Source organism: Chlorocebus sabaeus, chromosome 3 (assembly GCF_047675955.1).
Source record: "Chlorocebus sabaeus isolate Y175 chromosome 3, mChlSab1.0.hap1, whole genome shotgun sequence".
In the NCBI taxonomy this organism is placed as follows: Eukaryota; Metazoa; Chordata; class Mammalia; order Primates; family Cercopithecidae; genus Chlorocebus; species Chlorocebus sabaeus.
Window position 1 is genome coordinate 60,037,858 of NC_132906.1, and position 24,954 is coordinate 60,062,811.

At 38.2% G+C, this 24,954-nt stretch overlaps 1 protein-coding gene across 2 annotated transcripts; it reads right to left on the minus strand.

Moving 5' to 3' along the window:
- Positions 1-276: 276 nt before the first annotated feature.
- EDNRB (endothelin receptor type B) lies at positions 277-24,569 on the minus strand. Of its 2 annotated transcripts, XM_007960643.3 has the most exons (8): positions 24,291-24,569; positions 22,979-23,512; positions 8,119-8,231; positions 7,779-7,983; positions 5,840-5,989; positions 5,307-5,440; positions 4,645-4,753; positions 277-3,127 (listed from the first exon to the last, which is right to left on the minus strand). In XM_007960643.3, the coding sequence occupies exons 2-8, from the start codon at positions 23,459-23,461 to the stop codon at positions 2,993-2,995; spliced, it is 1,329 nt and encodes a 442-aa protein (XP_007958834.2). In that variant the 5' UTR covers positions 23,462-23,512; positions 24,291-24,569; the 3' UTR covers positions 277-2,992. The 2 variants fall into 2 exon arrangements, with proteins under 2 accessions (XP_007958834.2, XP_037863703.1); XM_038007775.2 differs by lacking the exon at positions 24,291-24,569 and having other exon boundaries at positions 22,979-24,018.
- Between the last annotated feature and the right edge of the window lie 385 nt (positions 24,570-24,954).

A 24,954-nucleotide genomic window follows, 5' to 3' on the forward strand; every position in this document is an offset into this window, starting at 1 on the left:
GTAGGGACCTTGCATTTTATGAACTTCATCCCATCTTTCACATAGAAAACACTCCAAAGAAGCTTGTGAAATGCAATGAGCAATCCCTAAACCTCATTTTAACCTTTTGCCTTTGCTAAGGTACAATAATGATGAAACAATGAAGTGCTCCAAAGGCAGGGAACCAAAGAAAGGAAGACCCAACAGGCCAGTGGAAACTATTACCCAGAAAATCAACCTTGGGAAGTTGAATGTCTGTATATCTGTTTCTTCACAACAATGAAACACACAGTCCAGTCCAGAGACCAGAAATGTGGCATTTTAATTGAATAACTTCATACTTCCTTGATGATTGTATATTTAACATAAATAATGTCCACTTGTCACATTTATATTTCCTTTAAACAGTCAATTAGTATTTAATGAATTAGTGCCTGTACAATGAAAAATAAGCTAGTTGTTAAAAAAACACAACCTAAAGTTTATTGGTTTTGCTTACATCATAAAAAATCAGTGACTATAGCCACTTTAAGCAACCAAAAAATCCCCCAAGGTATATAATTTTTTACATTGTTATATTACAGTTTTATAAAGTTAGCTACAGTATACCCATGTTTTGCTATAAACTGTATTCCTTTGGCCATATGTAAGCTATCAATACTAAAAGGTGTTTGAACGTACATCCACATTAGCAGTGGATAATAAGGGAGAAAATAGGTTAAAATCTTTTATAAATCCTCTGAGCTGTAACATTCATGTTAACAATAATTTTGTCTGTTGCTATATTAAAGTTCTTAATACTAGGAAACATGTTTTGAAGTTAAACAATAGCACCTTTTTCTATCTTGGTGTTGAGTATGTAAAGAAATTGTAATTGTTTCTTACTTATCAGTATGTTAAAATTTCGAATCAAACATTTTTTTAAAAAGCCACTGAATGTAATTTTATTATAAATAATGCAAGTATGCTTTTTGTGTGCAGTTTCAAAATTTGGTAAGATAATTACAGAACATGATACTGACATGGAGAAGGAAAGGGTATCAGGATATAAAAATTCAGTACATGGTAATAAAAATCTAAAATTTAAATAGAAATAAAAATATATTAATAAACTGTGAAAATATTAGTGATTCAAAGTTAATTTAAAATTGCAAGTCTCAAATGTCTTCTATGATAATAGGCCTCTGAAAAAATGATTGGGATGAAATTAAAAAACAAGTTTGTGGGTGATTTATAAATAGAATCCACATGGTATGTGAATTAATTATTATTGCTTTTTCTTTCTGGCCACGTTGTTGGGTTTTGGTTTACTGCACCATCACATTCGATATAGACAGAAAACAACATTACTAGCTTATTTCCAACATGTGGCCCAGTTTACTAAAAGAAAAAAAAGTAAAAATTTGGGCATACTTTAAGACCGAGTTAAAGCTCTTGGGCCCAATTTATTTCTAAAGTCACTCTGAGAACATTGCACTGTGTTTTGCTGGAACAAAATCAGGACCTTTTGCATTGATGTGACGAGGCAATGACGAACGTTAGGCTAAGAATGGGAATCTGTCCCCATGAGTTTCCTCTCACCCCACCTCATTTCCTCTCTCTTCCGTTTTCTCTTGTACATACTTTCACACACATCTCATCCCAAGCTATTCTAAGGCACTTTGCTTAGAAGATTTAAAAATTAGGCAGGAACGCACAAAGCTAAGAGGTTCTTACAGTCTCAAAAAGCAGTTTTGCCTCTAAATGAAAGAAAAGCACCACGTCAAGCACACTTTTCTATTGGCTATTTACAAAAATAATACAAAAATTAGTAATAAGCTTTACAGGTAGCTGTTAAATGTACTTATCTGTATGATTTTGAAAAATAATGTTTTAACTACAGCATTATACATATGCTAGAAACCATTTTAACTACAGCATGGGTGAGAGAGGGTGCTACCTGCCCCCTTGTCATGTGGACACCGCACCAGGCAGTTCACAGTCTCTATTATGAGGTCACTGGCATCTCTCCATTGTAAAGCTATGAACACAGGGCCTGCCCTCGTTTAATCGTCTACATGCAGTGTATGTAGCTACGTATTTACGGATGACAAAATCAAACAGAGTTTAAGCTACAATAGTGAAAGAAGGAGATTTTAATAATCGTGAAAAATTTGTAGATAGTATTTTCTTCACAGGCTATGTGAATGGCAGATTCAAAGAAGTCTTTTGGGGCAGCCTTTCAAACATTCTATTTCTCTTTGTGAGGTTTGATCTTATCTGAATGGAAAGGGTGTAATACTTTTCTTTTTAAAAGTATTATATTTTAGATTTGGCTGAGACATGTGCCAGTTTGTTACATGCTGCTTGTTTGTAACTTGTTGGTTACATATTGCAGAATGCTGAGGTTTGGGCTTCTAGTGAAAGGAGTGTAATGATTTTCAAAAACAGCCTTGCTCTTTCAGTTACTCTCTCCTGATCATTTAAATGTTTCTAGTGTCCAAAAAATACAACAACTAAACTACTCTCTCATTTGCATCTAATTACAGTCCGATCAACAGTGTGAAAATATTAATTAAAAAGTTGTTTTAAAGGATTTTAAAATTTCAAATTGAGTAATTTAAGCTTCATTGAAAAGTTCTGTTTTACAGTGACTTATTCTTCCTTTGTATCAGATTCACATTGATTTAAAAATAAATCTCTTAAATAGAAATTCTGAGTGAGCTCATTTTTAAGCCTAAGGGTTGTGTGAATACCCTGGAAGTTATTAAGAGCTATGTTGAAGTGCTAACTGTAAAAAAGTAAGTGCTTTCACAATGAGGCTTTCTTAATTCCCACTGATTTTCTTTCCATGCTATAAACAGCTCATAAAATGTCATATGTAGCGATGAGTGTTAAAATAATTACACTTAATATTTTAATAGTGTGCTTTGCAAATACATAGTTTTTTGTTTTGTTTTGACAAATGTTTCATTTTGTTTTAATGACTTCGGTCCAATATAAAGAAAATGAAATACAGTGAATAGTTCTTCTTTCAAGATGAGCTGTATTTATTACTGGAACGGAAGTTGTCATATCCGTGATCATTAGCTTTGAACTTTAAGCACGACTGCTTTTCCTCCAAGGACTGTTTTTCTTCAAATGACTGGCACCAGCAGCATAAGCATGACTGTACAAAACAAAGTAACTCATTATATATTAACATCAGTCACCTTTCTCAACTCTTCCTCCTCTCCAGGGTTCTGACTTCCTTTGCATCTTGGGCCCTGTCTTTCGGTGCTCTTTTATTTTCCCTCTTAAAAGAATATACTCACAGAATTAGCATATGATAATTTTTGACTAAAACATGCAGAGAAGAAAAAAACTACATAGTTAAGATTTCTCATCAAGAGAAAGCCACTTTTAATTGATATTTACTCTTGGTTATTTGATCAATATTCTTAATATTTGATAAACATATAATTCAAGACTTTTCCCTATGAAAACAGAAATATGTGCACATACATGAAATAAATAAATTAAACACATGTATATGTGCATGTGCTTGAGAACGTGAGTATATTTTAGTGAGACTGTACTATATGTATACTCCATAACCTTGTAGATACTTTCACACACATCTCATCCCAAGTTATTCCAAGCCACTTTGCTGAGGAGATTTAACCTGCTTTTTCTCACTTGACAGTGACATAAATATCTTTTCATGTCAACGAATTTAATACTGCTTTCCTATGTTTTCAGCCATGTATTCTCATGTCTCTTTTCAATATTATTAAACAATAAGGTTATATAGTACAAAAGCATCTCAGTTTTCTTCATCCAATTTTTTTCTTGAAATTTTTTAAATATAACATTTTGTTCATTCTGTTTGTCTTCTGTTCATTCTATATGTAAAAGAAAATGGGAAGTCTACGATTTTATGTTCTATAAAATGAGGGTGTTGATCCTGACGGAAGTTCTCTTCCAGCTCTAAAATTTGAGTTATGAGTGGGCGAAGAATGATGTAGGCTGACTTAATGTTTACACGGGAGCTACGTTCTCCACTTTCCAGTAATGAAATACCATGGACAAATGGATGATTTTCGTATTAGGGGAGGGGATATTTTATTTCATGTTAGATTGTTGAAGGAGTGAATGAATAGAAGGTTGATAAAATGCAAGTAGCTGAAGAAGGAATTATATGTATTTCACATTGAACAGCACATCACTGTTATACAAAAAAGGTACAAAGAGGTAAAACCTAAACTATTTTTTTGTTTACCTTATTACTCTCATAGTCCATGTGAAAAAGGAACTAATTTAGTTACAATAATAATTGCAGCTGCGAAGTTCAGAATCTACCCAAAACAGGGAACAGTGTCTTTAATTCATGTTTAGCCCTTATTTTATTATGTGATGCCTATCAGACATCAATGCATGTAATTTTTATTACTTTTTGGTCAACAATGCCATGAGCGTAACTGATTGGCTGAGGCAGTAGGGAGTGGTTGACGAGGATTTATAGGCAAAAATTAATTTTAGTGATTTATAAGCAAAAGTCGTATTTAAAAAAATCATCCATGATGTAATAAAAGGGAAACTATAAAATAATTTACTAAATCTGTCTGGATAGATATATTAATAGTTTTGAAAGCTTATATTTGAGCCATATTACAAAGAGCTTTTTATTTTGGGATAGTCTCTTACCTTAAAGCAGTTTTTGAATCTTTTGCTCACCAAATACAGAGCAATTGGGTTAATGCAGGAATTCAGTGAGGCCATGTTGATGCCAATATAGTCCAATACCAACAGAAAGCTGCAACAAAATAACCCAAAATGTGTCTGAAAAATATGCTATTCTGAACATGTATTCATTGTAGACTTCCGTGCTTTTGTAAGGAAAAAAATACCAATATACCATTGTTCTAAATTTATCACTCATCTTTGATGATAATGATTCTCTGCCTGTCTCTGTCTCTGTCTCCCTCTAACTCTAGCATCTCTACTGACTTTCCTCCATTTCCTTTTCCCAGGTCCAATTCTTCTCTTTTAAAATAAAATCTCATTTGGAAGTACTGAACCTGGCTGAAAAGAAATAATTTAGAAATCGTGTTGGAGAATTGAACCTGACATTTTCCACCTTGGCACTCACTCATCATCTTGACAACTCTGATTCTCTGTCCCCAGTGTTCTTCATACCTCCCCTTCCCTGTCCCTCTCAACAGGACCTCAGATAAAAATTGGCAACTTCCCTGGCTTCCTAAGGGTTATAAAAATGGTAGTTTCTCTGTCTGCCTATAAAACAGATCGATGGAAACACTTCTGAGTGGCATTTGTTTACAAAACCATTTCTAGTTTGCCTTTCTTACCTCAAAAGTTCACATCTATTGGGATCGTTCTGATTATAAAGAGTGAGCTTCAGAATCCTGCTGAGGTGAAGGGGAAGCCAGCAGAGGGCAAAGACAAGGACCAGGCAAAAGACGGTTTTGGCCACTTCCCGTCTCTGAAATAAATCCATAGTTTGACCCTTAAAAGATGGCTCATCATATTTTAGCATTCTCTCTTCTAAAACATTTAATATTGTCTACAAAAAGTCAGTGGCATATGTAAAAACTCAGGACACCGAGCTTTATGTGGAATAGTTAATGTGAAGTGGAACCGAAGTGACTAGAGATTCATCTTTAAAAAGTTCGGATTCTCCCTAGATCATTTTAGATTATATAGAATATCTCTAAATAAATAATATAAAAATATTCTTTGTCTATTTAAAACTACCAGAAGCAAGAAAAAGGAAATATGCTCTGGTATATAATAATGTTAGTTTATCATCATCATCATCATCATTTTCATATTCATAATTATAATTTCAATAATGAGTTATCAAATATTTGTATTTTCTTACCTGCTTTAGGTGATCATTTAAAGCAATCTGCATGCCACTTTTCTTTCTCAACATTTCACAGGTCATCAGGGTATAAAAAAATGCAGTGATGGCCAATGGCAAGCAGAAATAGAAACTGAATAGCCACCAATCTTTTGCTGTCTTGTAAAACTAGGGGGATGAAAGAATTTTTATGATTAATACTCCTCTGTAAAAAAATATTATATAACAAATGTTAAACTTAAAAAATATTCATCAGGGAATGATTATCTTCTAAATTAGACCCAGTTTATATATACCATACAGAATCTTTCAGGCCACACTTACTGAACAAATAAATAGTCATGTTAAATAAAACCCAAATTTTCCCAAAAACATTTCAGTTCTTAAGACAATGTATTACAAGCATGCCCAAAAACTTAAGTAGTTAGGCAAAATTTGAAATATTTGATAATTCAATGTTTTGTCTTCACATAAGAAAGTTAGCCTCAGAGTATTCTTTGTGTGAAATATAACACCTAAATATGTAAAGATAACTTGGTGTTTAGATGAAGTTCTCACTTTTTAGCAAGTTTGTTTAATGGGAAAAACAGGTATGAAAAGGTCTAGGTTAACCATTTAGCTCAGTAACATATAAATCTAACCTTGCAAAAAGATAAAAGCTGTTTTTTACTTATGTCATATCTCTTATTCTTTTTATTCTCTGTTATCGTTTTCATATTGCTTTAGATATATCAGTGTGTTGGAGAGGAATTTATGTAACCCAGGCGGCACTTTTTTTTTCCTGTATATATACAGTTCATAAAGTTTTATTTAGTCTCCTTGTATATACAATAGAAAACAATTATTGGGAGTAGTTAGGCCAGCCCCCTTTGCTTTAATGTCTCTTAACTCATTCTGTTTGGAAGAGCCTTTTACACTCAGGATCTATCTTCTGGAAACCAGCATCATCATTCTTTTTCTATTCCCAAATCAAATGTTCTTTAATAAATGACCAGGATGAAGAGTTTCTTGCAATGGCAGCTTTCTCTTTGGCATCAAAGACAAAGAGAGGGGAGTCTTTCCATTCAAACTCCATCCATATCAGGGTGACTTCTATCTGAATATTTGCTGGACCATCCACTCCTCTGACAACTACTATCGTATCGTGTGCAGATTATGTAGTAGCTGTCAGTCCTAATGGGACTGTAGGATACAGTAAATTCCTCTTCAGAGAACCAATACATCAGTGTGTTCAGCTTCCCTGTTCTTTGTTCTCCATTTTAAAGTTTAACTTCCTCGTTCTTTACATCTCCTTGCCCCTAGTTTCAGTAAACAACCCCCTTCTAGCCTCTATCACCTGCTCTTTCCTTAGTCATCCTTAGTCACCTGCTCTGTAACCATCCTTCCGCTGAAACTACTCACCCCACCACTCTAGCTCATACCCCTGCTCTCTTTAAAATAGCCAACTGGAATTAACTTAGACTGTGCGGTCCAACCTTACCTAAAGGGGAAAGATGCAGCAGTAAGAACTAGCTGCATCAGGGATAACACCCCATCCCACTCCCCTGTCTGGTTGCTCTCGCCATTGCTCCATTGTGAGACGCACCCTTCTATAGAAGTAAATTGCCTTGCTGAGAAACCTTTTGCCTGAGTGCTATTTTCACTTTGTGGCACCAAGCATTTTACTTCTAACATGGCTTTGGGTAGAAAAGCTGTAAATTCACATCAATTCTTTCATGTGAACTTGGTTTATCCATGCCACTGAGAGCAAGGGGATTCTTAGAGAAGTAGTGATCTACCTTCTTGCCTCTTGAGTCATTGGTCACCATTAACCCCACAGTGCTTGGATCTACACTCTTAACTTATGTCAAGGACAATCATAAATCAACAGTTTCCCAAGGAGTGGGGAACAGGAGAAAAATAGCTAAATAGTTATAAGGCAAGAGCAGAAAGGAAAATAAAAAAAAGTAAAATTTACCTGCATGAAAGCTGTCTTCTGAACAGGATGAAGCAAGCAGATTCGCAGATAACTTCCTTTGTAGTCCATCGTAATCATATCAAAACCTATGGCTTCAGGGACAGCCAGAACCACAGAGACCACCCAAATCAAAACAATTTCTACTGCTGTCCATTTTGGAACCCCAATTCCTTTAATTCTACTCCAAGAAGCAACAGCTCGATATCTGGAGATAAAAATAGAATTGTATTTTAAGCTGTCATACCTTAGTTTTATTGAATTGCACAGTTTATTTTCTAAGTAACATGCAAAACAATAGTATAGCATTCAGAATATTCTTGGCTTAAATAGAAGCTTCTACCTGTCAATACTCAGAGCACATAGACTCAGCACAGTGATTCCCACGGAGGCTTTCTGTATGAAAGGTACCAGCTTACACATCTCAGCTCCAAATGGCCAGTCCTCTGCCAGCAGCTGCATTGAGGAGACATGAAGCTCTGTTAGGGGGTTTCATAAGATGCCCTCTGAATTGTATCACTTAGTGGAGCGTAATTAACATGCAGAGTAGGATAAATTCTGGTTGTCATTCTTTTTTTCATGGACTACTTCTTTGAAAAGCACCATTGTTCGACATATGTATGGGACAAGAAAGTGTGTTGGGATTGATGAAAATGCAGCCAGCTTATAAGAAGTCATCATGCGTATATAGTAGCTTAGAGTTCAGCTCACCTCATCAGAGCAAACTTGGGCCAATCGCCTAGGTTCCTCCTGAAAATTGAACCTGTATACTGTCATAGAGTCTGAAATGCCCAGGTCATGGCCAAAGTAAAATATAGGTTAATTAAAATTGATTGATAAATAGGCCTTAGCTGAGGAGACCAGACTTCCCTATTGAAGTAGTACTCTATGCAGAACAACATGTGCATGCATGCACTTGTTCTTCACTGCAGTCAGTTTACCTAACTGAACAGTCATTCAGTTGGAGTAGCTATGCAGTTGCTCGAACAGCCCAGGCATATTTCTACTTAGGGCTTTCACTCTAGGTCTTTCCTTATTTTAGAAGGCTCTTTCCCCACAGATTCACCTGGTTAAGCCCCTTATCTCCTTCAGGTCTTGCTCAAATTTCATCTTTTCAACATGACTTACCTTGATCACACTATTAGATACCATAACTGGTCAGGCATCCCTATCTCCCTACTCTTTTTTCCTTTTTATCCATAGTCTATCAATTCCTGTGGCATATCACATTAACTTATTTGTTTGCTTAGTTTTTTTTCTGTCTGGATCCCTGGAGTGTAAGACAGACTATGAGCTCCACAACTGCCTAGACCAATGCCTAATGCATAGCAGATGTTTAATATTAACAGTGCTTGATTCATAGACTCTAAAATATAATGACGACTGGCTATATAAGGAGCAAGAAGACATAGTTATTGCTATTTTATATATATATACACACACATAGTATATAATATATATACAGTGTGTATATATATACACATATGTATTTCTCTTTATCTGATTGTAGACTACGCAACCACCTATTATTAAATGTGGTTATTTTCTTTCTTAGGGCGATGTGGTGTGTCCCACACTGGTAAATGAATCACTTTAGGTAAACATCTGGATCAAATGTTCATGCGGTTTTGAAAATAAAGAAAAGTATTTCAAATCCATGGGTCTTAAAAATATTTTGAAAAACAACCTTCCAAAAGTGAAAATTATTTTGAGACACAATGGAGTCTTTCCATCCTTTCACTAGTAGTGAAGACTCTACTGAGTTTGTCGAGCTGAGCTGATTGTTCTATAACTAGAATGACGTCAAAGGCTAAAATGTGTGTCTCATAATGAATTTGACTTGGAGATTCAACATAGGACCAATTTCATTTCTAAATTAGATATCAAAACTTATACAGACATGTGGGACAAAAGTTGTCAGACTTATCATATATGCTTAATGTAGGATCCTGAAGACCTACAGAGCCAGGCAGGTAACACAGAGAAGTGGAGGGTGCCAGGTCTCAGGTAGTCATTGGTGTCAGGAAGATGATAGGGAGTGGGGTGGGGTCTGGGGTAAACTTTGTCTGAAAGGAGCAGCAGCTAATAGACATCACACACTTTTTTCTAAGGGACCCCAAATACAAAAATCTCTTGATTTTTTCAAAAGAACTCAGATTGGAATCTTTATATGAATCTCACAATTCATTAAAGTTCAATTCATATTTTTTTAAAAAAACCTCTCAGATAACATTGTATTATCAAAATACATCAGTGAGCCATCATAGTCTCTGTCTTGTGACTTCTGGGTTAATCAACTGACTCATTAATTATGCTTGTTCAGTCATTCATTCAATAAATATTTATTGAGCATTCACTATATGCCAGACACTATTCTGAGCACTTCTGCTCACATGGAGTTTACAGTCTAGTGAGGGAAGCAGACAAAAAACACATACATACTTTAAATGGTGTTAAACAGAGGCTGTGATCATATTGAGTGAGGGTGAGATTTGAGGTGTTTTCTTTTTTTTTTTTTTTTGAGACGGAGTCTTGCTCTGTCACCCAGGCTGGAGTGCAGTGGCCGGATCTCAGCTCACTGCAAGCTCCACCTCCCGGGTTTACGCCATTCTCCTGCCTCAGCCTCCTGAGTAGCTGGGACTACAGGCGCCCGCCACCATGCCCAGCTAGTTTTTTGTATTTTTTTTAGTAGAGACAGGGTTTCACCATGTTAGCCAGTATGGTCTGGATCTCCTGACCTCGTGATCTGCCCGTCTCGGCCTCCCAAAGTGCTGGGATTACAGGCTTGAGCCACCGTGCCCCGCTAAGGTGTTTTCTTGATAATCTTCTCAGTAAGGTCACCCTGAAGAGACAACATTTGGAGAGGGACTTGACTGAAATAAGACAGTAAGCCATGCGAAGAGCATGTGCAAATGCCCTGAGGTCAAAACAAGCCTGGTGAACTGGAGGTACAGCAATGAGGCTACAAGCTACTAAAGCTGGAGAAGAGTGACCCAGACCAAATGCATGGAAAATGAAGTTGTAGAGGGAACAATTTAAATGCTTTTTTGAGGGAATTCATTGCAAAGTTTGGAGAAGGGAAATGGTATGATCTAACATATTTTTCAAGAGATCACTGTGCTGCCCAGTGTAGAACAGAATGTAGGGCCAAGAAAGGAAGCACTGATGAGAATTAGTGGTGAGCTGGACCCTGTGTGCCCCGAGGCTGAGGAGAGTGGGTTATAACCTGTATTCATTTTAAGGGTAGGGCTAGCTAGCAGGACTTGCTGATGGGTTGGACAATTGATATGAGGAGTCAGGACACTCACAGAGGTTTATCCCGTGCATGGTGAAGTCATTTACTGAAATGGGGGAGACTTGGTGCACCACAGGTCTGAACCAGCTTTGAACTCATGTAGCTTTAAAAGAACTGCCAATTACCCTTAGAAATAAGAATAAAAATTATCCAACTGATTACAAGGATTGTGCTAGAACCAGCCAGATATAACTTATTCAGACAATATTCTACTATTGATTACTTCTCCCTTCAAAACATGAAGCCTAATTTCCCTGCCTTTGAATGTGGATTGGACTTAGTGATTTGCTTTTAATGCATACAATGTGACAAAAGTGATCATGTGTGATGTCTGAGACTAGTTCCTAAAGAACTGGCTTTCTCTCTCTTGGGTCACTTATTCTGGGAGAGGCCAGCTGTCATGTCATGAGGACACTCAAGCACCTCTGTGGGGAAGCCAAATGGTAAAGAACCGAGGCCTCTTGAAAACATCAAGCACTAATTTGCCAGGTCTGTGAATAAGAGGATCCTCCAGCTTTAGTCAAACTTGGACGACTGCAGTTCCAGCCAGGATTTTGAGTGTACCTTCTTGAGAGACCCTGAGCCAGGGCCACCCAGCTAAGCCACTCCTTAATTGCCAAACCAAAGACACAATGTGATTTAAAAAATATTTACTGTTTTAAGCCACTAAATTGTAGGGTAATTTGTTACTCTTCATTAGGAAACCAATATGCTTGCAATTGGTTGCTCACTTAAGTGAGTAATAGATCCACATTTGAACTCAGATGGTCTAGAGCCTATGCTTACAACCACTATAATACCTGCCCGACAGTGTTTTGAAGGAGGTGATTGTACAAAAAAAGTTTAGAATTAAATCAAATATTATTTTTTAAACCTATAGCTATGTGGCAAATCATGGTAAAATATCTAGGTGCAGAGCAAAATCTTCTGCTCACCTAGTGCGATGGTTAACTTTATGTGTTAACTTGACCAGCCACAGGTTGCTCGATTAAACATTATTTCTGGGTGTGTCTGTGAGGATGTGTCTGGAAGAAATTAGTATATGAATTTGTGGACTCAGTATAGCAGACTGCCTTACCCTAGGTGTGTGGGCATTATCCAATCTGCTAAGGGTCTGAATAGAACAAAAGGCAGAGGCAGAAGGAATTTGCCCCTTTTTCTTCCTGCCTATCTGGAATGTCTCATTTCATCTCCTCTGGCCCTCAGACTGGTTTCTCAGGCCTTTGGACTTGGATTGAATTACACCGCTGGCTTTCCTACATTTGCAGCTTGCAGATGGCCAATTATGGGACTTCTCAGCCTCTATAATCTCATAAACTGATTCCTCATTATCTATTTATCCATCTGTCTGACTACTTACCTACCTATCTACCTATCCCTCCATCTATCTATCCCACTGGTTCTGTTTCTCTGGAGAACCCTGACTAATGCCCCTAGTTATTTTATTCAAATAATGTCCAAACATTTGGATATTTTAAAATATTTTATTCTATCTTAAATTATTTCCAAATATGGTAATATTGTTATCCTGTAGGTACCGCTATCAGAAGAATCAAGATGAATGAGCGTCCAGACCACTGAAGGAAAAGAAATCTGGCCGATGAAAATGAGCTCTGCACTGAATCCAGGCCATGTTTTGAGGTTTCCATTGTTTTTGGCTCAGCCTAGAAATTGGATTATTGCTCTTCATACCACTGGAGGCCTGCAGCCCAACCTCTGACCCAAGCTATCACAGAAAACAGGGAAACACAAACTGAAAATTGTAACAATGCTCTTCAAGCTCAACAGACAGATAGTCAGAAATGTAATCACCACGGAGAGATTACAGTTTTCTAGTCTACACTTTTGAAGGGAAAGAGACTGAAAAAAAAAAAAAAAAAGAGAGAGAGAGAGAGCATTAACCTTTATCAGCTTGCATTTCGTGCTTTCAATTCAGAACTGGATGCTATTGGTTCTGGAAGGCCACAGAAGATGTGGGAAGAGCATCACTGTTGCTTCCATTATTTTGTAGTGAGAAGAATGGCTTTGGCAAGACTCTAAATGCTCTTCATCTAAAAAGCTTACCTTCTGCCTCACTGATCAGAAGGCTTTGTGGAGACCCAGCAAAGCCTGATACTCTGTGACAGAAACCATGCCCAGTACTGACGTTCATCTCTGTCATATTAATGGCCTCTAGCAAGAAAGTCTTTAGGCAAGCTATTGCTTGAAACTTATCTAAAATATAAAGGTATCCACTTGTTTAATGCAAAAAACGTCCCAGGTGGGGAAAAACTATGAAGCTTTGCCAAAAAAAAAAAAAAAATTCACTCTCAACCAAGATGACATCTTTACAATTTGGTGAGAGATTGTTCTTAGATATGGGTATGATTCTTAGACATTCATTTCTTCATCATTCTTTGGGAAAAATAACATCTAACATCTATAATCTGAAGTCTAACGATACAGCTTTCCCCACTGAAAAGGAAATGGATTCACTTTATTGCAAGAGGAAGCAACTCTAACTTTAAACCCAGCAATAACACATTCCTTATTCCCTATTTTTAGTTTTTTCTTTGGACTTTACCCCATTAAATTAGATAACTTAAGGGCAAGGTCTGAACAGTGAAGACAATTCAAACATGTAATCAAAAGGCGTCTCTCTGATCGCAAAAAGGGTGTTTAGAGTTCAATATTGACACTATGTCCCTTTCACATAAATTAAAATTTTAAATCCTGTTTAAAATTAAGTTGAATATGTGTTGCCTAACATTTATCAAATACGAGCCAGTTGGCAAATACTCACATAACTGGCACTGCTTTGCATATCGTGATGTCTCATCTAACTGAAGAGCTGTTGTTAGGGTTGAGTCCTGCTGGCAATGTGGTATCTATTTGACAAAATGATAGCCTAGGTTTGTGCTGACCCATTTTACCCTAAGGCTTATATTGCTTCTCTAGAACATTTATTTTGGATGATAAACAGAAATAAATAAATATTAGATTGAAAAAAGAGGTGACCATACTGGCTAAAAGATTTCTACTCAAGAAAGACCATAATTTTATAACTTTACATAGGAACAACTGCTTGAGAAAGAAACAAGGCAAGAGAATCCAAATAAATTTTTCTACTACATTATAAAGTCATTTTTATATTATAGTTTAAAAAATGTCTAAAAGGATAAATAGCATGAATAGGAAATAAATATTCTTTATTTATTTGAGGATTTTGTGAAGTGGATCCTAAAAAATCTCTACAACTGGGGGATTTACATTTTTCATTTCTCCTTTTAATTAAAAATCACATACTTGAGATAATAAATGAAGAAAAAAAAATCCTGTTAACATACACCCCTATTAATGCCAGGAGGAGTCAAGCCCCATAAAGTCAGGAAATGCTAAAGTTAACCGTCTTACACAAGCAAATGTTCCCTCGCCTCATTAAACATACATAGTGTTTTCTTTTTCCATTTTATTAAATTACAAGTATGCACTGAGCTTTAACTGTTTATTTGTTTCAGAATATCCTAAAACATTTATAATGCCTAGCACTCGTGCTTGGCACATAGTGGTCACTCATTCAATGCATGTTAAGTAACGATGAACGGATGAGTGAATGAATGAATTTGATCATAAGGCAGAAATCATCTATGACAAAACATTTGCCATGCGTCTTTCAGTTCTCATATTCTACATATATTCTTTAGAGAATTGACATGACTGTATATTTACTATTTATATTTTCTAGTCCTGATGATCAGGTCTTCTTGGCACATAGAGTCAGAAACTCTAGAATTGAGGCTTGAGGGTGGGCTGTACTGTCGTTGGAGTTTCGCTCTTCCATGCAGGCCGGAAAAGGTAACAACAAAAATTCCTCTCCCACCCTCTCTCTCCTATTCAAAACTTGTCAAGGCAATGCCTGATATAAAACAGAACCTACTGTTTCTCACTATGTAATGGGATTCTATGAAGAGCTTTAGTTGTGGAGGGGATTGTAAGTTTCGTGGAAGTAGATGCAGTAAACATACGGACATTATTAGAGATGATTGTTTTAGAGGATGAGTGAGTGGTGTAATTAAGAGGACAACCAAGGTTACTTTGCCAGACTGCAGTCTATTCCATCCTGTGATAAATTGTGAACGTTTCTTTAAACGACTGGCATTATATAAATGTTTTCACAGTAAGAGTCAAAAAAGGAAAATAATGGAGTGGCTGCATTTGACAACTTTAGGAAAGGGTGTATTCTGTTTTTATCTCTGTTTCCTGTAGTAGTTAAGAGTTTTTTCTGTGTTTGAACTAGAGTTTTAATGAGATAGGGCACCTTCATTCAAGGACTTGCATGACAGAACTCTTTCTGTATTGGTACATAGAGAAATAGTTCAAAGTAAACTTTGAATTTGGAGTCAATATGCTGATCAAGTGCATGGAATTTTCTTTTTCTTGACATACAGTGCACCTGTGCCCTGAAGGACAAATACAAATTACAAGTTCTACGCTGCATCCATCAAAATGTACTTAATCACTTAAAGATTAGGCTATGTGAGTTAGAAATATGTGGCTCAGAAATAATGTTAGCTTATCCCCCAGGGGTGCCATCTCAATAGATTACAATATGAGCAGTGCCCCCTAGAGTTGTGCAAGGCAACAGTTCTGTCCATGGGAATCTATTTCACACACATCCACAAAACAGAGGCCTTTTCAAAGCCCTGGAAAGATTCCTATAACTTGCTGAAATAGAACAATGGCTTATGAAAATGAATTAAAGTTCTTGAAACAAAATCTCTAAAAGAAACAAAGAGATAGAAAACAATTTTTAAAAATATTTCTTAAGAGAAATTGAAGTTTACCTCAAATATATTTTCCTACCAGAAATTTATTTCTAAGTCTGTAACAGGCCAGGAAAGAAATTGATTGTACTCTTTTATTATCTAAATTTAAAAATATATCCAAAGTTTGAGCTTTAAGACTTTCACCGACATATTACATATTTTGAAAAGCTCCAACTAAGAGAAATAACAAACCCCACTCACAAACCTGGTCTATTATCACTGATGACATCTGAAGAAACTGAAGAATGAGAACCTGAGTGCCTCCTGGCTCAGAACGAGACTTGCAAACTACATGAATTCAGCAAACCCTATTAAGTAACTTCATGCCATACCTAAGCCTAATTCTATCTGTGGAATATCTTATGGGAGACTAATAAGCTATGATCAGAAAATATCTGATTACTATGGAATCTGAAAGCCCATTAAAATAGTCTGAAAACACTGAGCAAGCGGGAAGAAGACAGCGTACAGTGTAAACATTCTGAGGATAGTTTTCCTCCTTTCTGGAAACTACAATGAAACTCAAGAAGAGAGAAGTAGAGAAAAGACACAGGTCAGCAGGCATGAGTGCAGTTTTGAGCCTCAAAAGGGGAGACTTGCTTGAGAAGTGCTTCAATCAATTTTGTTAATAAATTTCTGATTCAAGAATGATCCTCTTCTATCTTCTCCCTTTACCCTTTCTCCTCTCTCTCTCCCTCTCTCCCATCCACCACCATATTTTGGCCATTTTCTTGTTCCTTTACATTTTCACCAGAGGCCTTATAGGGAACGATAAATAACTCTAAAATGAAAGCATTGGAAATAATAAAAAGTCTAAAATTAGAGAAGTTGTATACCCATACACCACATCCAGCTATCTCCCAAACATAACCAACCTCTTTTTAACTGTGCAAAGTTCTGAAAGAGAATGTTTCACATCATAAATTACATCTTGAATCTTATTTCAGCTCAGGCTTTATCTGTCAACACCCTTTAAAGAACTTAATCATTTATTAGTATTTGGCATGTTTCTCTAAAAATAATCAACTATAGCATATTAGCTACACAGAGATACCCTTATATGGTTTTCTTCATGAATTGAAGAACATGGCTCCCTGGCCTGGAGACAGCAGGGTCTTGGCTACGTTATCCTTTTATACAACTATGGAAATACTTCAATGTTGAAAGACTCATTTTAAATGAGCAAAAGAGAAATGTAAATCTTTTGATAAGCCTTACCATACTGAAAGAAAACCTTACCTTGACATTCATAGACGCTTGGATTTATGGAGTCACCAAGCGGCAGATCAAAGGCAAACACAAGAAATATCATAGAGTTGAACCTAGGGAAACTTTCACTGGCCAAGGCCAAGTGCTTACTGACCCTTTTGTCACAGAAATCTGTGACCAACATGTGAAACAGCGAACTGGGAATATGAAGTCTTGAGTTTCTAGTTTATTTGAATTCTGCTATCAACCCGTTATCTGACTATGACCAATACTTCAATACAGAAGGAATCAAGCTTTCTTTCTTTTTTTTTTTTTTTTTCATTTGGACATTGTTAAAAATATGAGTGGAAAAAGCCCACTGCTCTTATGTTTTATGTGTAACATCATTTGTCTGCAAGCATTTGTGTAGTTTTGACAGTTGCAGCCACTATGCTAGATGGGTGTCAGGGTATTTGTTGTATTTGTTAACTGATTCCAGGTCATTCAAGCTAAAAGCCTGACTCTTCATTAACAAGTTTTAAAAGTTAATACTTTAAATGTGCTTAGTTGTTGCTCCTTAAAAATTATTTTGCTTTGCATAAATAAATCTCAAAGGTATACAGTTTCCACGTTTGGTTCAGAATGCTTATGCAGTAAAATGTCTTTAAATATTACTAAAATATTTCAGTTACTTGACTGGAAATGAGAACATTGTTATTAAATTGGGAGAAATTAGACTCCTCTCCCAGTGACACCCTTACTTCTTGTGTTGCTATATATGCATATGCTTCAGTTTACTGATTGGAATATATGCATATACTTCAGTTTACTGATTGGAAAATTATAACTTCAAAAGTTGGTGGTATTCCATCAACTTTTACTTTTAACTACAAAACTAGTTAATTATACATAAACTTGTTAAGTACCAGAAGTAGTCTAAGATAGGATAGTGCAAAAGGTAAATTTGTTCAGAAAGATAATCCTGAGTGTGTCACAAGCAGAAAATGTCTATTACCTGCCAAGGTCATTTCACTCGAAACTCATCTGTGGGTTCAGTGAAGCAATTCCGCATTTTGACATACCAGCATTTTAATGTTATATGTACCCACCCTTAACTAGTTAAACGTTAAAGATCAGCAGTTTTGCCTTCCAGGACTATGAATGCAGCCTCTTTGCCTCTAATAGTAGCTAACCTACAGTTCTTAACTGTAAAACCATCTAGAAGCACTCCAGTGGATCACCAGCCTAAGTTTTTGCTCTCCATCACCACTGGGCACCTGATCACCTTTGGATCCTTACTGAATTCATTAATGTGGATATTGTATTCGTCTTACCAGTTTGCACGCAGGTTTGTTTTTAAGTGTAATTTTTTTACACATAAAGGAAGCTATATTTGAGAGCTAACTTCATTAAGTCAGTTATCCATGTAAATATAACACAAAGGGAGTTAATAAAATTCAGAAGTAAGTTAAGAACTCATTATTTGCTCAAGAATTTTTAACTTCTCCCTAACCTACAACCAAGTTTTGTTAAATATCATTCCCAAATCAACTAACCAACCAAACAACAACATAAACACACTGATAGCATCCACAAGTACACCCGGCTGTCTCACTTTTTACTCAGCTTTGATATCTATGCTTCTGCAACTTAGTAGTGGAGGGCCAGGCTCTCATATGAACAATTCTAGATTACCCCATTTATTTTAGGATGTATAGGAAGGGCACCATAAGTAGCTTGTGAATAAGGAGAAATTCATCCTAACATCAAGCACTGGCTTTTGGTTCTGGTGAATATGTAGACGATGTAAATATTAAGCATGGTGGCCCGTATACATATTATAGATAAACATTAATATGCATTTATATCCATATTGAGATATTATATAAAATAAGGATTGAAACCAAGAGTACAAGCATAACTTTCTAGCACAATATGGCAATATCTTTCAAAATTTTGACTTAATACACACATTTCGACTTACTAATTTTAGTTATAAAAATTTACTCTTTAGATGTAGTCACACATGTGTGCAAAGTCACATGTACAAACATGTTGTTTGTAGTCGTGTTTGTCACAACAAAAGCTGGAAAACAAAGAATACTCGAAACGCACATACACACACATACACACATTTTAAAAACATTTATCATTTGCTTGCTATGTGCCATGCCCTGTGCCAAGTGATAGTCATCCTTTTACTTATATATCTATATATTCTTATAAAACTTAACATTTTAATGTATGTACATGTATGCATACATATATATTTAAATAAATATCTCCTTTGGATGTTTGAAGTTTTCATTGTTCATCTGGTTGGTGTTGTGTAACGTAGGCATAGCCCCAGTGTGTGCCTATGAGAAAGGTAAGCAAGGCTTATTATTTTCTGCATTTTTACATGAGTTTGAAGTGCTTCAGCAGCCTCAACTTGCTAAGTGTCCTCAGACACTTCCCTAGCCTTCAACACAGGATTTTCCCCATAACACAGGAGACCTGTGAGAGTGGTATGATTCTACTTAAAAGTTTCTAGGGACCCAGCTCCTTGAGGCAGTCCAGGCAGATCAGACATGCTTCCCAACACTTTTCAGCTTTCACTGCAGCAACTCCAGATAAAGTCCCACCAGTTTCACAGCCTGAAGACTGTAGCTTCCAAAAAGTTATGACATTTTGTGATTTGCCAACTTTACTGAACTCTGTATTTATTAAACTCCAGATTAATAGAATAGATTCACATTGACATTTCTTGGCCTCTGAGCCCTTAGTATGCCAACAGGAGGGTTGGAGAGTTTCATAAACCCGCTGAAATTGTGTATATTGAATTCTCAAAGAGAATTATAAAACCCCACCAAGAAAAATTAGAAATCACTGGTTTCGATTCAAGCCTCTCATATTAGGATATATTAAATATAGCCTTCATAACTCATTTAAATTACTTTTTTCTGAATGATCATACCTGACTACTCTGAAATTCTAAATGCATTTTAAAAAAACCATGTTGCCACAATTATTTAGGAAAATAAATGGCTTTTAACTAGTTCTGGATTATATATTTTGGTAAATTAAGCCATTAGAATAACTTCCACTGATATTACGCACTACAGACCAGGTGAAGGGGGTTTCAAGAGAGAAATACTGACTCAAATTAATTTCTGAAAATGTTTACTAAGTATTCTACTGTGGGATAGCATATTATTTGCCACATTTGCACCAAATGCTCTCAAATCAGATCCTAAACCAATACTCAAGGTTGGAGACGACAGTGCAGTGCCTGATTATGCTTCGTGCAGTGGGATGGGGTGGACCACAGGGTCTTGGGTTGGATGGTCTGGGTTGAAGGCCCAGTTTCATCACTTTGTAGTCGTATGACATTAGGCAAGTTACTTCTTCACCTCTCTGACAAGTACTTTCCCTAGATCTAAAGCAGGAATGATAACGATACCTCCTCTACAGGGTTGTTGTAGTGATTTAATGAAATAAACCAAGTGCCTAGTGCATCATAACTGGTAGCCATTATGATGATATTGTGTCTCAAGCTAAACCTAAGGCCACGAGGTAGGATTCAATAACGACGACCTTAGTGATGGGACGCAATGTGATGAATGTGTTTATGACCAACACAGGTTACTGGATGGACAGATTTGTAATGACTCATTAGCTTATTTCAGAAGTAAAAACACAGTCATGTTAAGACTGGATGGCTTCAGGGAAAAGGATGTAACTTCCTAGGGAAATCATAAGGGAGTTTGAAATGAAAAGGAAACTGTGTGACCTCTTGGGGAGTCAGAAATTCTCTAGTTTATCACAAATACTCATTTAACCAGACAGAGGAAAGAAGATGGTTCTGGAAGAGCTGATTTCTATCTGTCCTGGAGGCAATACATCAAAACTAAAAAAATGTTCTCAATGCCACCCTCTACACAGCACTTCAGCTACTGTCTGATTTAGAAAGGTTTCTAACTGGGCTAGACATGTGGGGTTTCCTGACCCCACAAACAGAACTTTCATAAAATCCTGTGCCGACCTAGCAAAACTAGATTGTAATCTCCCTTTGGGAAGAGATCTTGTTAGATTTATTTTAAATTTATCACAACACCTTGTACTGAAAAAATTCTCAATTCAGTTTTGATGAATTGAATTGAAATTCCTTTGCCAAATTAGAATGGGAAGATTTAGTTTGTGGGACATCTTAAGAAGTAAAAGAGTCGCTTCTCACCCTCATGGAGTTGTGACTGCATTTAGAGATTCCATTTCATCTCATACCAAGTACATCCTCACAGTTTATCAGAATCAATTGCCACACAGGATTTTAGGATTTCTTCAATTGATTCCCCCATTTCCGGGAGTGATTCCCTTTAGAGAAAACTATATCCTAATCCACTCTCACTGCTAAGCCTCAGAAATGTTTGGAATTCCCCTAAAATATAGCTATTGGGTTAGGATTTTTAGAGATTCATGAAGGGAAATTTACAGGCATGCCTTATGGTAACTACTCCTGCCAATAGGTCAAAGCATCCCCTACAACATTTCCCAACTTTACATTCCCTTTTTTTACCCTTGTACTGAAGTACTGAAGTCAGGGCTAGCTATAGGCAAATCTGCAAAGTACAATTCCATTTCCTTACATTGTGATTGTGTTTTTATGTGCAACTTTCTATTGCTGCTGCTGTTGCTGGGAAAGTTTTAAATATTTTCATATGTCTTTGAAATTTTCCAACTGTTTTACTTAGGCTGCTTTTTTTTTTTCTTTTTAACACCATAAAACTTCAGTAGGTGGGCACTAGCAGCCTTATTGTGGAATTGAGGAAACTGAGGCCCAGAGGTGCCGGGGTGTGTCTGGAGTTCCAAAGCAACCTGGAGCAACCTGGCTCTTTGTGTGTTTCTGCTGACGCCCATGGTAATCACACAATAATGTTAACTACTGAAACCCTTACAGATTTTGAGTGCTCCTTGGTCTTGTCCATGAAATAATTGATGGGGTGCCGTCATATGGCTTGCAGTTTGGAACCTGACAGATTTGGGTCTGATCCCCAGTTCCACCTCTCACTCATTTACTTTGAGCATCCTACCAGTCAGCTGTAAACTAAATGTAATATCTACTTGTGGGCTGCTGGAAGGAATAACAGAAGTAACACATCTCACCCAGTCCTTGGTCCACTGTAGATATCTAATGCAGAGTAGCTACAGTCCCTCACAGCAGGTGAACTGTGTTTTTCCTACTCACCAGTCTGGATCTCTTTCTTCCAGGCCATTTATTTCCTAAAAACCTACTTTGTATCTGCTACTTTCAAAGTCTTCCAAGACAGTGCTTCCCAAAGTTAGTGGGCATATGAATCACCTGAAGATCTTAAGATGCAGATTCTAACTTAGTAAGTCTGGGCTAGCCTTGCATTCCTAACAAACTCTCAGGTAATGTTAACGCTCACTGTTCATGGACCACACACTTTTGACTAGAGGATGTACCCCATTAGGTGCACTTAAGGACTAGATCCTTCAGAACTAGTGGTTCTCAAACTTTACAGTTCATCATAATTACATAAAGGGCTTGTTAAAATACAAATTACTGTACTCCACTCCAGAGTTCTGATTCAGTAGGTCTGGGGTGAGGCCAGAAAAATCTTCATGTGTACCAAGTTCCCAAAGTGATACTAACGTTGCTAGACTGGGGACTACACTTGTCCTAAGCTTCGCAGAGGGCTACTGGAGACCTGAATGGAATTTTATCCCAATGGTTACCGACTTTTATGAGTGGACATAACCAAATGGAATTTAGTTCCAAAGATCACTGACTTTTAGGAGGGGCTGAGCTTTAAGAGAGAGCTAAAGGGAAGCTCCTTCTACAAGCTTTCTCATCTCCCTTCTCCAGCCAGGCCCCCTTCCTCAAGCCCACCATGATTTCAGCAGGCGCCCTTTACCTTGTAGACATTGATAGGGATGTCAATGACGATGTGCAGCAGGTCTCCCAGAGCCAAGCTGGCGATCAAGATATTGGGACCGTTTCGCATGCACTTGTTCTTGTAGATAATTCTCAGAAGTGTGGAGTTCCCGATGATCCCTAGCACGAACACAAGGCAGGACACAACCGTGTTGATGTATTTGAAAGTCTCCTTGATCTCGATGGGTCCTTGGCACGGGGGAGGGGAGATGGTGCGTGGCGGAGGTCCCCCCGTCCTCTCTCCTTTAGGCACCTCAGCAGGTGCCACCGACCTCGCCAGACTGGCGTTGGAACCCTTGGGCCATAAGGTCTTAGTGGGTGGCGTCATTATCTCTGCGGTTTGCAAAAGCGGAGTGGCCCTGGCAGGCGGGAAGCCTCTATCCTCTCCCCAGATCCGCGACAGGCCGCAGGCAAGAACCAGCGCAACCAGGGCGCGTCCGCACAGACTTGGCGGCGGCTGCATGCTGCTACCTGCTCCAGTGGGTGTCCGGTGGCCGCTCCGCAGTTTCAGAGCCTGGAGACAAGCAGGGAAAGGAAGACAGGACACTTGGGTCAGTTGCCGGAGCCACGTCTCTGCAAACCCTAGTACCGCCTGCAGCCTCTCCGCCAGTATTCACGCGCAAAAGTAATTCAAGTTTGCGCGCCGCGCCAGTGGGGAACTTGGCCCTCGTGACTCGCCAGCGCTGGTCGAAACTCCTTCCCAATGCCCTCTCCGCTGTTTTTCTTCCCCCGCGTGGCCAGGAGGGGGTAAATAATATGCAGCGGGGCGGGGCGTTCTGGAAGGGGTGTGCCAGGGAGGGAGTGATGGGGATCCAAGGCAAAGCTCCGAACTCTTTCATGTGCCGGGAGGAATATATACACGTCTTAGTTAAGCGTGCGTGGGAACCGCGGTATTAAGGCACCTAGAGGCCAAGAGCTTGTGTCAACCTCTGCATTTCGCCCCGCAGGGGAACCTCTATACCCTGCGATTGAACTCGAAAGACTCCTCCCGGCGGATGAAAGCCGCTACTCCCTGCTGGCTGAGCTACAGCTCCCCCAGCGCGCCCAGGAGTGCGCCGGAGATACGGAAACTCGCAGAGACTTCTCAAGTCAGCAGGAACTTGGAAACCGCTGTTCCCTCCAAGTGGCTTCAAACACTCACGCTCCTTCCTTTACCCATCCTTATTTTAATTTGCCGTCTCTATAGGCTTTATTTTTATTTTTTTAAAACCCCAAACTAGTAAGCCAAACCGAAGCCCCAGAATAAGGTTCAATCAATGATTTTTAATTCAACACCAAGCCCGAATGTTTACCTCTCGGATCTGACAAACCAGATGCAGAGCGAAGAACGGAGACCACCTTCCCGGGACGCGGAACCCAGCTGGGTTCCAGCCTGCTCTGGGAGAGGAGCACGCCTCCCTTGAGCTGCAGGCGGGTCTGGCTCTGACGAAACGCTGAGAGAATGCCAGACAGTGTAGCCTCTGGGGTCTCTGCTGCCATCAGAGACAAGTACTTTTATTCATTCATCCCTTCCCCATCAATCACCGCCAGACTCCTCCCGCGCCTTCCGACCCCGCTGCAACCTTTCCCCTTGGGCGATGCCTGGACAGCATCAGTAGTAGCTGCCCGAGGGAGGGGGTAGTCCTCGTCCAGGTACAGGTCCCAAAAAGCTGTTTATTTGTTAGAGTTCTACGCTTTTCAAATGAACCCAAATCAAGGGCAAGTCATCACGCACCATGTGACACCCGGCAGCTCCAGACTAGAACAAGGCTCTGCACTGAACGTGATAATTGAACTTTTAATGCCAAGTGTGACTTTTCTTTCAGGTAAATGTTCCTCCGCTGTGATATTTAAGGTTAGTTTGTGGGCGCTGCTCTTTGCTCTGCTTCATTTTGCTCTGAAGTTTCATTTCAAGCCCACATTAACCCCAACACGGAACACCTCGATCTTTTCTTCCCAGGCCCTCTCACTGCCCTA

Bases quoted from the DNA above. Each gene is read 5' to 3' on its own strand.
- EDNRB (XM_007960643.3), bottom strand. From the start codon at position 23,461: ATGCAGCCGCCGCCAAGTCTGTGCGGACGCGCCCTGGTTGCGCTGGTT. The intron at 8,232-22,978 runs GTAAAGGGCGCC...TCCTCAATGCAG, and splicing joins TCCCTATCAATGTCTACAAG to CTGCTGGCAGAGGACTGGCC. The intron at 5,990-7,778 runs GTAAATTTTACT...TCATCCCCCTAG, and splicing joins AGAAGACAGCTTTCATGCAG to TTTTACAAGACAGCAAAAGA.